The 16101-nt window shown below is 39.4% G+C and overlaps 1 protein-coding gene across 1 annotated transcript in view; it reads left to right on the top strand.

The window, feature by feature from the left end:
- LOC103155929 (semaphorin-3G-like) overlaps positions 1-16101 on the top strand; it is a gene marked incomplete at its 5' end in the record, with an annotated part of 43530 nt that overhangs the window by 13316 nt on the left and 14113 nt on the right. The window contains 4 exons of the mRNA XM_007577822.2: positions 672-791; positions 11396-11486; positions 14690-14806; positions 14986-15128. Coding sequence (XP_007577884.1) covers positions 672-791; positions 11396-11486; positions 14690-14806; positions 14986-15128 — 471 coding nt within the window. The remainder of the gene's footprint in view (positions 1-671; positions 792-11395; positions 11487-14689; positions 14807-14985; positions 15129-16101) is intronic.

Here is a 16101-nt window from a genome sequence, read left to right as displayed (position 1 = left end):
TGTTTTTAGCTGTTTCAGTAAAATATTAACTTCTGCATCTTTCATGATTTAGCCTTCTGTCATTTTCTATGCTTAATGTGGCATTTTTGCTTTTCTAAAAACCTTTACAGGGAACTAAAATATTCTGCAAGCTGCACTGATTGTTTTTATAAGTCATATTTTATGAGAAAAGTATGGACATATTTATGCTTGCATACAGGCATCCATTCTGTTTCTGACGTTCTTTTGATATTTTCATAGCTTTTTCTGCCAGTCATGGCTGCCGTCCAAAATTCAATCCAAAATATGAGTAGTTGGAAAACTTTTAGATGTTATCAGATGACATTCTTCTTGGCCTTCACTGCAAACATATGCGATCAATAAGCCTCATTAAAAAAAATCATTTAGGCCATGGAAATCAGCTTATCTGCATTTTGACAACAGTCACTGTGATTTGATTTATTCTTTGGTTCTCCCTTTATTCGCCCAGATGTGTTTGTGTGCACAACAAAGCGCTCTTTCATCATGCTTTTGGGCAGAAGTTTCCTGTTGACATACCATAAACACTTAGCCTCCTTTTTTATATGTTGCGAGCACTTAAGGGCTTTCTGCACTCCGACGCTTTAATGACAGGCTCATGTCAGAGATGTAAAAAAACAGCTTTAATTAGTCTGTGTGGATTTGTTTTGCAGACGGAGTGTGCCAACTTTGTTCGCCTCCTGCAGCCGTACAATCGCACTCACCTATTGGCCTGTGGTACCGGTGCATTCCAGCCCATGTGTGCCTTTATCTATGTGGGCCACAGAGGAGAGGTAAGTGGAGGAGTGAAGGAACGATGTGCATCTGTTCTTTGTCTGGTTGGATATAAGCAAACAACTTTGCACACACATGGAGCAACTAATAACAGGCATGTGACCTAAACAAAAACTCATGTTTAGGTGAATGTATGCTGAGCTGCACTACATCACATTATCCAAATGAACTTTAAATGTTAATTTCAATAGAGAAGATAAAAACACCAACATTTCCAATAAGATGGTAATTATAGTATTTTGGGACAAACTATGGAGCTTTTAAAATGTTTCTGCACTAAAAGGTCAAATATTTGCTTCCTTTTTGATTATTTACACACTTTTCACAGTGCAGGTTCTTTGAGGAACAATACCTGTTATTGAGGAACAATACATACAATGCATACAAGGTACGACAAGATTGGACAGCTAAGAATGAAAATTATAGATTGACGTTTTTTGGTTTGTTTCTTTCTTACATTTTTGAAGGAAAATCTGTGTTGTAATCTGGAGAGAAGTGTAGAGTAAAGATCACCTCAGAATCTGATAGACTTAATTAACTTTGGCAAATATCCTTAACTCAAAGATGCATCAACAAAAGCATTTATATAAAATACTTGTAGCTTTATTTTTTTTCTCACTTCAGTTGAATGGGAGATGTGTCACATTAGAGGCAGAAAAAGTAGTTTTTTTTTCATGGCACCATATTTTTATATGATAGAGGGAGTACATTGTAACAACAGGTAATTTTATAGACATAGAGAGATATAGAAATATTTCATTAAAACTAAACTGTACCAAAACCACATCTCAAAATTCAAAAATGGACAGAATCTGGAGGACCTTTGCAGGAACAGACGAGGTCTTCCTGGCTCATCAAGCATACAATGGGTTTCCTGTAATACTAAAAAGGATGTGACAGGTTTTTTCTTTCTTTTTTTTTGCTATGCATAAAGTATTTATAGAACGGTTTTGGTGGTGCAACCTGGGGACACTTGGAAGTGGGGAAGGGAGAATAAGCATGACACAGCATGAAATGTTGATCAGAGAATTTGAGGCTAGATCTGTTGCTCCGTATAGCCCAAAGTTGCAACATCAACAAAATTATTGTTACACTCCTGGCACCACAGCTGCGATGTGCATTGTGCTAGTGCACTGGTTGCTGGTGACTAAAGAAAGTTGTGATGTTTTATGTGCTCTTTGGATGCAAAACTATCTGCTATTGTATGTGGTGGTGAGTAAGAAAGAGTACAACAAATATTACGTGTATATACGTAAACGTACGTGCGTGTACATGTAGGTTAAACCCTAAACTTTAAGGTTTAAGGTTTAATATCATTTCATTTTCAGTGTCTCATAACAACAGGCTTCAGAATCGTAAGCCTCTTTTGTTGATGGTCGAAAGACGCCTACAAATATATGCAAAGTTGACAAAGAATTAATGAAACCTGAATGCAAAATTTTAGTCTTTTTCTTCGACTGGGAAATATTTCAACTGAAAATTACCCATCTTAATGGCAGCAGCTGAGTGGTGCATATGAGATGATGTCTTACTCTTGGAAACTCTAGGTTAGTATAGCAGAGTCAAGTACAAAGTTGCATTTTGTGTTGGATCAAGTAATGGAATAGAAATATATTGAAAGGCGAAGGATTTCCAAGTGAGACATTTGGACAGTCTGAAGAATTACTGGGTGGCACTGAAGTGCTTCTGTTAGGGAAACGTTCTTGAAAGAAGTGTGTTTTGCTTCCAGTTTCCAAAAGGAAAAAAGAAAATAAACTGAGACAGGCTGGGGGTCTGGGTACAAATCACTGGGGTCTCAACAGGCAGCTCTGGCATGAGTTTTGTTTAAGGGCGACTCGGCCACAGCACAACCCTCTCTATACATCTTTTTAACTGCGCCGGCTGTCCCTCCTCGTATCCACTAGGCTCACAGTCAAAGCCATATAAAGGACAAGAACCTATGAATGAAGCCATTAAAGCGATCCTGCATTATTTTGTTGTTTCAAGGCAGTTTTTCATGGTTTTCACTCCTGCTACAACCCAGCAGGAGGGGGTCAAAATCTGGATTCAGACAAGGGCTGTCTGACACTGGTAGAGCTGTCCAAGGGAAACGAGTGCAGCGGCAGAATGCCAACCATTAGCAAACGAATGCATTGATTTGTTAGCATATATAAAGGAAACCGAGTGCGGTGAAACATTATTTTTTCCTTAAGTATTCAGTTAGTCATCCATGTGTGTGTTCCCTTTCTAGTACAGTTTTCCTTTTCACTTCCAATCTGTCATTTTCATTGTGGTTTCTACTTTGTGGATTTCAAGGAATAGTCAAAGAAAAGACAACAAAAAAACAAGTCAGCAGAATCCCTGTAAGACCGGGAGGGCTTTCATTTAAAGGTTGGCTACATGTTCAGAAGCTTTCCAGTTTTAAACATTTTGTCAAAATTTGCATCGCAGTTTGATGGAAACATGAGTGAAAGCTTCCACGTTTTAAAAATGTATGGCCTTGTTTAATTATACAGGGAATGAAAGACACATAACAAGTAATCATTGTCATGTATTCCTTTGTTTCCTTTGTTTGTTTTAATTCTTACTACAGTTGATGTACATATGATGCAGAGTTTTAACAAGTTCTTTCCATTTTTGCAGCTCTGTCCATCAGAGTGCATAAAATGAGTCGAATCTCACACCCCTTCAACTGGGCTAGCTGTCTCTCTCTCCTGCTTGTGTGTGTGTGTGTGTGTGTGCGTGTGTGTATGTGTGCTTTAGCCACTCCAACAGTAAGTCTAGTCCTCTCAGGTAGTCGATGCTGTCAGTGTGCGGTACTTTATTTATCTAGAGGAAATTATGAGGCAGTCTTTTGCTCACACACGTGTGTAATTATCCATAAAAGCATTAAAAAAATAATAAAATGGCCAATAAGGATATAAAAACTCATCAAAGATAATAGGAAAAAAAAATCAAGAAGTGAATTTTCCCACTTCCCACCGTTCCTCCAGGAGAGCATTGTGGAGTCTAATGGCCAGTGGCATAAATACATTCCTGAACCTCTTAGTTGAACAGCCCACTGACAGGAATCTGAGAGGAACTCCTCTACTGGGAGAAAAAAGTGTTCAAGAGGTGGGCGGTAATTTCCTGAACTATCTTCAACTCCTCTTTTCCACCACCGTCTCAAAAGACTCCAGGCTCATACCAACCACAGAGCCAGCTCTCCTGATGAGACGGTCCAGCCTCTGAGTGTCCCCCTTTCCTCACCACTGGATGCAAAAGTCCACTTGAAATGATTGACTGATGAAACATGCACAGTAGCCTAGAGCTCACATGAGAAAAGGCAAGTCTGCTCTCAAAACACATGTGGCTCTGCCCTCTCCTGTGTATCTTGTCTGTATTTGCTAACCAGTTCAACTTTTTGTCCAGATGTTCACACAGGTACTTGTATGTGCTGAGCACTTCTGCATCCTTACCATCTATTGAAATGGGATGTAATGAGGGCGTTGCCCTCTGAAAGCTTAGTAACAGCTCCTTTGTTTTGGTAATTTTGAGCTGAGATCTATTCTTCCTGCACCACTCCATAAACCCCTTCACCAGTCTACCCCCCCCTCCTAACCCTAACTTGCAATATTATCTGAGAATTTCTTCCATGAAATATGTATTAGAGTTGTAGTTGAAATCAGTGGCGTACAAAGTAAAGGGTAGGGGTTAAAAGCACCGTGCCATTTGACAGAAGAGCACCAAAGGTAACGTGTCCATTTATTGAACCAATCGTTTACTGGCGAACACACAGCTGCCTGTTTGTGTGACCTCTCCCAGGAAATGAGTCTCCAAGGCACTCCGACTGGACACTGGGTGGGATGACCTTTAACCTAGGAGGCGTTTCATCTCTGTTAGGGGCAGATGTACCCATTTACTTTCTAATGCTCTCACATCAGCCCACTGGTGTTGTTGCAACGTTGTCTAATGCCACAAAATTTCACATAAAAATCTATAAAACTGTGTGAGAACTGTGGATTTTATCCATTTGAAAGCAGCTGGTGAAGTGAAGAACAAGGCTTTTCTTCACAAGTCAAAATCTATTAGTATTGCAGACTTTGTTGTTGATATTCCATATTAGCTAATCCCCATAGTATTTTTATGGGATAAAAACAAAAGAGTGTGTTTGACAGCATTCTAGTCCATTAAACCACTAAACACACCCTCATGATGGACAAGACTGATATCTGGCTACAGAGAACAGGAATTTCAAATCCATGGAAAGTTTTTTTTTTTGTAATGGTTGTGTAATGAGACTGAGTTAAAATCTTATTATTATTTTTTTTAAATGGCATTATTTACAAAAGGTCTTAGTAAGACCAACATATTAATTAATCCTGATCATATGGTATTCATCTGTGAGTCTGCTTTCCTCTGGGAATCGTAACCACAACCTGACACTTACAGATGCACATAGGCTAGCGTCCCCACGGTGAGCAACACGACTGCCTGAGGAGAGTCCCAGACGTACAAATAAACCTCCGTCGTACAGCGACGACATGAGGAGGACAAGACCACACGCACATACACAAACAGCCGGTCAAACGAAACAAATGGCACCAAACTGAGCACATAAATACGCAGAGATGGCGACAGAAACATACACAAACATGATGAAAGACATGGACGCCGAAACACAAATAAAAAGAAATGAGCTGCGTGTTAAACCCCACAAGGAAGAACAAAGAAGAGTTACATTTTTGCAACAAACAATAGCTGTCAAGAGTTAGGAAATATACTGTAAATGTTTGCATACTCAGAATTCCTGAAATTGAAGCTCAGTGTTTCCTTGTTACAAACTCTTTCTCAGCTCAAATTCTGAAGGGAAAAATGCAAGCAACATCTCTAAAAGTTGTTTCTAACATTGTTAAAGTCGGTTAAAGAGTAATGTAAATTGAAGCCTTGATGGCTGCAGCGAGGAAAATCCCACCATGCAGCGTCTACTCTACTGCACCACAACAATCTCTTATTTTTTTCTCTGATCCTAAACTAAAACCTGGATGGGTTGTCCTCCCTTTAATGTTTTGCTGTAGCTGCTTCTGGATTTGGTCTTCAATATTTGTGGCGCTGATCTTTGTTTGATTGAGTTTAATGTCTAAAGGTGAAAGCCACCACAAGAGTCAGTCCAAGAGTTTGTCTACATTCATTCTTTAGTGAATGGTTTATTTTTAGTGGTAAAAAAGAAACCATTGGGGTCTGTGTTGATGGACTTTGTGGCTGCCCCCATTGTTCTTGGATGTTGCGCCTGGTAAATTTGTGCTTTAGTGAGACTTCATCTTATCAAAAATATCTCAAGTTTGTTCAAGTCTTGCTTTGAAATGGTTCAGGGATCAAATCTGTTATGGATAAAAAATATCAAAGTTCAGAAGAGGTGCATCTTTATCCTAACGGAAACGTTTAGATTTTTCCAAATTCATATTTATACAGCCATGTTATTCTCTGCACCTCATTGTTTCTACACCCTTTTGCCCTTTCTTGTCACAGTGTCATAAACACACTGAGCAGAAGTGGAACGCCACATCTTTTCGGTGCACATAGAGACTTGTTCAGATGGGCCATATTGGGTTCAGGTCTGTAGTGGTTGAGTCTTCATAGGCCAGTCGAAGTAAGAACAAAAGATGATCTGACTCTGGAGTAATTTAACCCAGGGGACTTTGTAGTGGCACAAAGTTGAGTAAATGAACAGATGAGAAGCTGCTGTGGGGGACTAAGGGAGTAAAGCAGAGAGGGAATGAATGGAGAGGGTAAACCTGGAAAGAGAGAAAATCAGCAGAACTTAGCATCAGAATTAGCATAAATGGCTGCACAACGAACCAGGATTCACTGAGCTGAATTCAAAGTCCAGCAGATTGCGATAGTCAAACTTCTCCTGGGAGGTTTTCTCTCTTTTAGCACTCAAACATCTGGGCTGCATGCACATGTGTGAACAGAGTCCTGGTGGACCTTAATGGACAGACATGAATCGACGGAACAGCAGAGTGGAGAGCGGCGTCTGAATTTGACTTTAGCAGAGAGTTAACGTAACTAAAAAGTGTTAGATTTGGATGGCTGGAAGATATTTTGTAAGGTAGAGATTAGGGAATGAGCAAAGCAGAGGTTTTACTTAAAATGAAACTAATGCAGCTTTCTGGATTATGAGTGGCAAAGCACGGTATAAGTTCAGTCCATTTACCATTTACTGTCTGCTGTGACTTTTCTCAGTTTTACTGTGGGGTTCTGCAGTATTGTGTTGTATTATGCTTGGCAGAACCAAGTATAAAGAGCTCTGAATGTTTCCTTCTCTGTATCACAGAACTTGTGTGTATTTGTTTTGACAGAGTGTGGCCCGAGTGACTCTGACACACTAATGAGCCGCTCGATTCCCATGGAACATGACGAGAAAACACGTTCAGACACAGACATTCACACGCAGCGACGCTTAGAAAACTTGACTCTTGCTCATCTGGGATGAGCTAATGAGCAGTGTAAAAACATACAAAAGACCAAGACACAGCCAACACACACACACGTGCACTTGTACACGCTTACCAGAAAACCAGATGGGAAGACAAGATATTTTTTCCATAATAATAATTTAAAAAAAATATTTGAATCCTCAATAAAGAACCAGAATGACTAATAAGATTATGATGACAAAATACAAACATTTTCTTGATATTTTTTTTCACTAATAATGCATTTTGTGTGGATTTTATGTAAAAGACTAAAGAAGTAATGCATAATTGTGAAATGAAAAGTTTAATGGTTTTCAAATGTTCTTCCAATAAAAATCTAAAAAGTGTGGTGAAAATTTGCATTCAGTCTTCCTGAGCTAATATTTTTGCAGAACCTGCTTTCGTTGCAAAACGGCTTTAAATCATCCTGCTTTACTAGCAATTTTGGAGCTCAGATTCGTATGTGGATTTAGGTCTGGACCTGGACGCTTCTGCAAGGCGCTGCAAGTCCAGAGATTAATCAGTGTGAGCTTGTGTTTCAGCGATGTGTGTGGCTCTGCATATTCACTTCACTACCTGTAAAACTCGTTCAAACCTCTTGACGAGCACTTAAAAAGCTATACATGTCTCAAATTAAAATAAAAAAAAGTTAAACATCCTGAGACTGCCAGGAAATGTTCCTGCGCCGGACCACTTTGACTCGTTCATGTTCCTCAACACGTACTGCTGTGCTGCACGAGTGTGCGTGTGTGTGTGTGTGTATTGCTGCACGTCTAAAACTAAATGGGTTTTGCTCGTATTGTTCGCCGATTCTGACAGGCGTTTTTTTTTTAAGCAGCTGACTTCAATGTCATCATCTCCCCTGTGATCCCTGCTCAGCGAAGGACTCGCCCACCGTGTAACAATGCTCTATTGTTTATGAGAGGAACATGGACTCAGAAACGGAGTTCACGGCCAGGGCACTTTAATTTGTCACATGGGTTTGTATCAAAGTCAGAGTTTTATAGTTGCTCCTGTCACCATCCATTCCTACTTTTCTCCTGGAAGCAGGCTGCGTTTGATCGCACCGAGACGTTTCTGGTACAGACGGCCTGGTGCTCAGGTGGCATTGAAGTGGAGGAAGAAAGACTGGAGACAAAAGGGCTTTTATCCAAAGCGACCCTTTCTTGACCTAAAAAGTCACACAGTCTGAGGATGTGGACTGAGTTCATTAAGTCACTTTGAACCACCAGTGAGTTAAGTCAAAAAGACCCCGTCTCCCCCCCCTCACCACTTCAGCATTTTATTAAGTTTTTTTTTTTTTTTCCGCAGTCAGAACAAAAGATGTGGGCAGATTTATTTGCACTCAAAGACTAGTACAGATCCTGTTCAGGATAAAGAGTAAGTGTTGGTCCTAATGAGGTGTAATGGGAAGGTGACGCCGGACAGACACGAACACACTGGACTTTGCACCTGTCCCTGTTGCGGATGCATTCATTGAGGTTTCCCTTTCTGCCCCTTTCATCGTGCGCTGATTTGCTGAGCTTTGTGCCACATAATTCACCGCAGTGGGCAGCATGAGTTACGGCTCTGAAATTAAAAACCCTGTTGAGGTTTTGCATCTGTTAGCTGCTGTGAGGTGGGGCCATCGGGATGCAGGAAGGAGCATTTTTGCAAAATGTTGCATCTGAATTTATTTGGAATACCAGAACACAATGTTTTAACCATGTAGAGCTATAACCAGAAAAAACAAAAGGATAAATTAATAAAACAAAAACAGCCAACACTCCCCAGGTCTTTGTGTTTTGTTCTGCTTTTATTAATAAACTTAAGCTTTTGTTGCTAGCATCTGCCTAAACTTTCCAAGCATTGCTTAAGGAGGCACTGATGGATCATTTATGTTTAAAAACAAATCAGTTTAGATTTAATATCAACATGAATATTATGTTCATGATGCATCCAGGACTGAAAGATCACACATATAGTAAAACCAAGAGCTGAATAGACAAGTTTGAATTCAACACAGGCTTTCCATCCATACAGTTTCAAAATGATACATAAAGTCTCAATTATAGATACAGATTCATGTCCATGCAAATCAATGAATAACAAGCTTCTGGTATTAGTACCACTGGTTATTTCACCACTTTTCTTGGTAGAAATGGTAGAGCTCTTAAAAGTTCTTTAACTTATGAAAAGAAATAAAGTCTCTATAGTAAAATACCATTGCATTGTTTATTAATTTGTGTTTTTACCTTTAGCAAAAGAACAGAGTTCAGATCTCTGCTATTCCGTAATGTTGGCCTTTTTTAAAGTAGTTTTAATGTTTGTTTGGGATCAGTGCCTTGTTCGAAAGCCCAGCTGGAGCCAAGTTTCAGACATCTCACTGTGAAAGGAAATAAAACTTGTTCCTTGGAAAAAATCCAGGAATGATCAAAATGCTGCTGCTGCCAAGCTTCTCGTGCTGAAACACCAGTGTCACAACCCACATGTGACTGAAAAACATTTCCCACAGAGAGAGAAAGATCGCCCTTTCCACAGACTTTCAAGTATGACTGTCATTTGTAGCTGCCCACGTGGAAAAGACACTTTTTCTGATCAGACAATATAAACATTGAGCTAATTGGCCACAATGACAAGATAAACTTCAAACCTAAGACACAACTGTCAAATATTGTGGTGACAATATCGTGCTGAGGATGTTTTGATGCTACAGCTGGTGACGCACACAAAATGGGCAGAAAATAATTAGGGCGGGGTTCCTTCAAATTGTTCAACTTGACACAAATCAACAGATTGTTCAAGCTTGGACACCACAACATCTGTGTGAAAATGCATGGTCTGTGGTTTAAAATGGCTTTTTGCCTGCAAAACCAATGAATTTAAGTGAGATCTGCCTTTTCTGCCAATCTCTGTTGGTCCAGAACCACGTTAATGTCTTCTGGTGATGACCCTAACCCAAATATAAGGTTAATGTATTTGGTATGTGAAGTAAAGTGGACTCAATTAACCTTTTTTTATGATCTGGGCCGAATTGTGTTTCTTAAATACTTTTCCGGAACAGGTAGTCAGCTTCATGCTTATTTGGCCCGTGTTGTAACAAGAAACAAGTGGTAAACTACCAGCTGTTAAGGTCTGTTTTTGTACGACTCTGTGGTAATTTGATCCGCTTTTTGGTGGACTGCTTTTATTATTTCTAAAAGAAAAATGTTTTTGTCAATTTGCTCAATTTTAGGATCTCACCTAAAGAAGTTCATTTTCCTTGTGCACATTTTGAAAGGCCAGATTTAAAATGTGTCTTTAGATATTTTATTTCAAAATGTACATTCTATATTTGTTGAAAACTACTCTACATGATTGACAATGGAATATTTTCTGTTGTAAACAAAAACTAATTAGTTACCTTGCCAGCATAGCATAGCAGAAACTGACAATTTTGCCTCATTGTCTGTTTTTCGGTCTGCAGGAATAGATTTTACCAGCGTTAAAGCGTAACAATGAAATCTGCAACTGTCAACAAATGTGTTACTGTTGCTAAAGTTCAAAATTTAACAGCAGATTTCATTTGATTGCAGTATTTTCTTTTATTACCCAGCTGGCTCCTCTGCAGCCAGGTCTCCCAGGACTGATCTGCACTGGGAACTGAGTGGGAAATTTGTCTGAACTCTGGCAGCTCCGCTAATCCTAAATTTCCTCTTATCTCAGACGGCCCCTTCGTTCTCAGACAGGCGAGAGTTCGATGAAAGGACGACTAAACGTGAAAAACTGTGTGAAACTGCAAAACGTCCCAGTTGGACGAAACTGAACGTTGAGACAAAGACAAAGAATCTCTCCTCCCCCGCAATAAAATTACAGTAACGTCTTAAAAATAAAAAATAAAAAGAATGTGTTTTGTCTGCTTTTACCTGCTGAACTTTTGCTTCACAAGATAATCAGTTTCAGGTGGTGCAATGGGCTGACCTTGTTTGTAGATGGTCAATAAAAAAAGGATTTTCCACTTGGAAGAGCTGGTGAGGAATATATGATTCAGTTAATATTTCAACTCTGTAATCTGACTCTTGTGAAGCAAATCTATATTTCTCATGCGTTTCTGGAGCTGTGATAAATATCAGCTTGATAGAGTTCTCCTCGGGGCCCACCTGCTGGACTTAATTTACACATTTGTAACTGTGCCTTTTCTTCCCCAGCACGTGTTCACCACGAACCCAGTGAATGTGGAGAGCGGACGAGGAAAGGTTCCACACGACCCCAGCTTCCCCTTTACAAGCACCTTCAGCGGTATGTCACAGTTCACTTTTCATATGTGTTTATCACTTTAATATTTTGTTTGTGGAACTAATAGTGGAATGTTAACTGTGTGTGTGTGTGTGTGTGTGCGTGTGTGTGTGTGTGTAGACCATATGGGGTGTAATATCTGACTCTGGTTTATTGAGATGCAAACTGATGCAACCGTAACTGTGAGTCCAGTCCAACCCGTTATAAATAAATAACTCTTGTTCATATTTCAGCACATAAATAGTCTGAACTAAGCTTACAGTCTTCTAAAAGGCAGCCTTTAATAACAGACAGATGATGATATAATTGGTCAGCATATTGACTTGACGTAACTTTTGCAGTCTGGCCCTGACCTGATGATCTGCACCTGTTCTCTTTACTCAAGCTAGCTGTACTTTAGTTTGGATCTGTTCTCATTCACATCATTTCCATGATGTAGCTGTTGGAAAGCAAACAGGGTTTCGGGATTTAGACATGTGACATTGATACGTTTTCCACTGCAGCAACCGCTAAGTTCAAGTTCAACTCAAAAATACTTTATTGACCCCAAAGGGAAATTAAATACGCAACATGAATGGCATTCAAACAGCAGAACACGCTGCTTGAATAGTGTTTAAGTGGTGTGTCAGGTGACATCTGTTTGGAGATGTCACCTGAAAACAATCTTCACTCAACTGAACTACGGATCAACTTATTTCAGCCTGTTTGTTTGCAAACCTTCACTCCTTCTCTTGCTAGTGAACAGCAGGAACTATTGCAGACTAAATCATTTAGACTTAAAACCTCTTTTTATATAGTTTCACATTTAAAGGAAAGTGGATGGTGCTATAGGTAAGCTTAATGTGAGTGGTTAGGCAAATAGTTGATTTCTATCATCCTGCAACAAAACTAGGTTTTGTATATGCTGCATTGCGTTGCATACTGAACTCAGAATGGCTCTGGAATGGCAACTTTTTGACTTTATTAGGCATCATATTAAGTTCTTCCTGTGTCGGAAACCAGAAAACGCAACTTCCAAGTACAAGTCATTTGCACCATTATGTCCTGCATTTGTCATATCTCTAAATGGCTACCTGTAAGATTTGTTCCATATAAGGACAGAAATGTACACCTACAATAAAACTAGTTTGTGTTGCAGGTGCTTTGTCATATCAACAAGACAAAACCTTATTAAAAGCAAACCTTTCTTGGCTTTAACATGTGGTGAAACGTACACATTTTGAAAATATTCCCGCTAGAATAAACAATTCTGGGTGTTTCTCTTGAAATGTCATTAAGTATTTATTGCACCTTGTGAAGGAACATTGATTTATGCCAGTGACAGATGATCCTGGGATCTTTTTAGGGTGGAGGCCTGCATAGTGTGTGTGTGTGTGTGTAGGTGTGCGTGCGTGTGTGTGTGTGTGCGTGTGTGTCTGCATACATCTGCACAGCTGGGTGATTCCAGCATCAGAAATCATCCAGCAGTGCTTTGTGTTTGGCAGGAGAATGTTAAAGCCAGAGCCAAATATTTGGCAGTTTAGACCCCAGATATCATGTACAGTGGCCACATGGGCACACAAATTTTCAAGCTCACTGCAGAAATAGTGGGAGATTTAAAGCGGGAACATTTGATAATGTGAACTATAAATGCAGGGTGAAGACGGTGATGTTTTCAGATTACTCAAAAAGGGACGCAGTGGATTATTTTTTTCCCCCTCCTAGCAAAGTTGTGTCCAATAAAATTAATTTCTTGTTCCATATTTCTTATCTCGGAAAATTGATTTCTTTAAGATTTTCAACAACTGCAATCAGTGCCTCTAATAACTAAAATTGCTTGCATTGCTTCAAAGTACAATTCTTTCAACTATTTATCTTTCTCTGATAACGTAGCTAAACTGCGCTAAACTCATTTGTATCAGTTATCAGCTGATACATTTCTTGATCCTTCCTCAAAAGAAACAATGTTGTATGTTCAGCACTAATTAGTTTGTCTATCTTTCCATATTTGCTCATGAGATAACATCACAGAACAAAGCTATGTGAAGACATTGTATTTGTCTCTGCGATTTTAAGAAGAATGGGTGTGTTTGTGATAGCATTAGTACTGCCAAAGAAAATTTTTTTTTTCTTCACCATGTTGTACAAAAGCAATCTGTGGGCCAGATTCAGTTTCAACATTATCCGGGGAAGAAAAAAAAAAAAACATTAAAAACAGCTGAGATTTCCGAACAGATGGAGTTCTTGAGAAAAACTCTGTGATGATGATTCAATATCAAAAAAGTGGATTTTTTTCTCTCTCTCTTTTTTTATTTTTATTTTTTTTACAATTTAGGAAGAAGATTTGCTAATGACATAATTATTTAATGTGTTTATGTTCACAGGTCAGAGACAGAGTTGTACACAGACTTGCTCAAGTAATTGCTCTCATATTTTCAGTCAATTGTGTTCAAGCTTGTGGCTAAACTAAAAGTTCTTTTATTAATCTCGAGGAACATGAGAACAGCTGTGACAGGAAAAAAAACGGAGAGAACAAGGCCACTGAGTACAGCTTAACGCTGCTGAAGAGCGATGACGGACCCGAGTAAGACAAACTACAACATTAATTCATAAAACAATACAATACGACAGTACAGTGAAGTTCCTCTGTCGTGAATCCAGTGTGCCTTAATTTCACCGCAGCAGAAGATGAAAATATGTAATCGAAAAACACATTTTGGTGATGTTCACCCTTGCCTTTGTAATTCTTGCTACTGTTCTGACCTGCATTGTCACACTGATGTGCAAAGGTCTGCAACTGCATGTTTCTTTGAGTGACTGTAACCTCAATAGCCTACTTTATATTGGCCAGGAATGCTTTAAAAAAAGTCTACGTTTTCCCACATTATCCATCTCTTTTCCTCTGTCGTTTACTTCCAAGCACCTCACCCATGTTTACTTGACGTTTGGCTTCTCACTGGAAGGAGAGATGTTGTTTTTGTTGCTAAGGAAGTAGGTCCTGCATCAGACGTGTTTATTTGTCAGGGCTCAAAACCCTCTGGAGGTGTTGTGACTGTCTGTGCAGTCAACACGTCCTGGTTGACTGCACCGGGCACAATCTTCCCGTCATCCGTGATTTGATTCATATCAAAACTGTTATTGGTTTTGGTTTTCAGACACAAAGAAATTAAATTGGCTGTTTAAATGTTTTTCTTTCTCTCTCCACCTCTGACTCCGCCTGCCTGCAGGTGGTGAGTTATACACAGGACTGACCGCAGATTTTCTTGGAAGAGACTCTGTGATCTTCAGGAGCATGGGAGGTCGCACCACCATGAGAACAGAGACTGACCAGAAGCTTCTTCATGGTAAAAAAAAATGTCACTTATTTATTTTGAAAACTTGCACCAATGGTCTGATCTAGGAGCAAGATGATGGAAATGTGCCTCTGATACTGAAAGCAGCTAACTGTAGTGATAGACGTCAATAGAAAATCAGATTAGGATTCTCCTTTTAGGTTTCTCAACCTCCCGTTTACTCCTCCCAGACCCTCGGTTCATCGCTGCCCACGTCATCCCGGATAACGACGACAGGGACGACGACAAAGTGTATTTCTTTTTCACTGAGAAGGCCTCGGAGGGAGGGGACAAGGAGGAGGCCATCCACACACGAGTTGGACGAGTGTGTGTGGTGAGACATCATAATCGCTTCTTACTTTTGAGACAGTAAATGATTATGTTTCCAGCTCCGAGCTTCAGTGGAGCTTTGCTGCGAGTTTGCTTTCTCTTCCAGGAGTTAAGTCCTTCTGGGATTTAGCAGTGAAAACCTCAGCAGAGCTGAAGAGCCAGTGATTAGATCTAAAGACCCGACCACGCTATTTACTTCACAAATAACGTTACAGGACAGGGGATAATGTGCTTAATGCTTAAGTCTTTTTATTATGACACTTGAAAACTTTTGTGTTGAAAGGACAAATTTATCCTAAAGTATTTACATTTCCCTACAGGAGTGTGAAAGTGTTATTATATTCAGACTAAGATAAATGTTTTCGTCTCCCAAACTACATGCAGCTGTCAAATTTCCCAACCAGAGACTTGGAACGCATTCCAAGCCCTGCAACATTCTTTCACGCATCGATTTGTCTTACAAAACCATATGTGCCTTGAGAAGTCAAAGCAATATGGCTAAAGTATACATATTGCCATATTTTTTTTATTCACTTATTCACACAGCTGCAGGGCTGAAGAGTGGTATATTGTGTCAGAAGGAAAATATAAAAAATATATATTCATAAAATCATAGTTTTAACTTTCTTTGAAGACTTTTATCTCTGCATCTTCCTTTCTTTCCTTTCCTCTTGTAATTTTTATTTTTGGGACGACAGCACAGTAAATTAATTTAAGCTTTAAACAGAAGAGCATCCAATATGCAGCTTTATTACAGAGCTTCTGCAGTAGGTACATCTACATAGACGTAGGTACAATAATCAGCAAAAAATGACCAATCGGAATAAAAATGCGTCATTTAAATGCCCCAATCGAAATATTCTGATCAGTTTCAACTTGGTAGGAATGAATTTGTAATCCAAATGAGACGGTGGTGTAAGCAGACTGATGATCCAAACGGTGTGGATGTAAACATGAACACCTTCTGTTATTCTGAT

The sequence above is a fragment of the Poecilia formosa genome, unplaced genomic scaffold (assembly GCF_000485575.1).
Source record: "Poecilia formosa unplaced genomic scaffold, Poecilia_formosa-5.1.2 Scaffold456, whole genome shotgun sequence".
NCBI classification, from domain to species: domain Eukaryota; kingdom Metazoa; phylum Chordata; class Actinopteri; order Cyprinodontiformes; family Poeciliidae; genus Poecilia; species Poecilia formosa.
The sequence above is the reverse complement of the archived record's forward strand: the minus strand, read 5'-3'. Positions and strand labels throughout refer to the sequence as shown.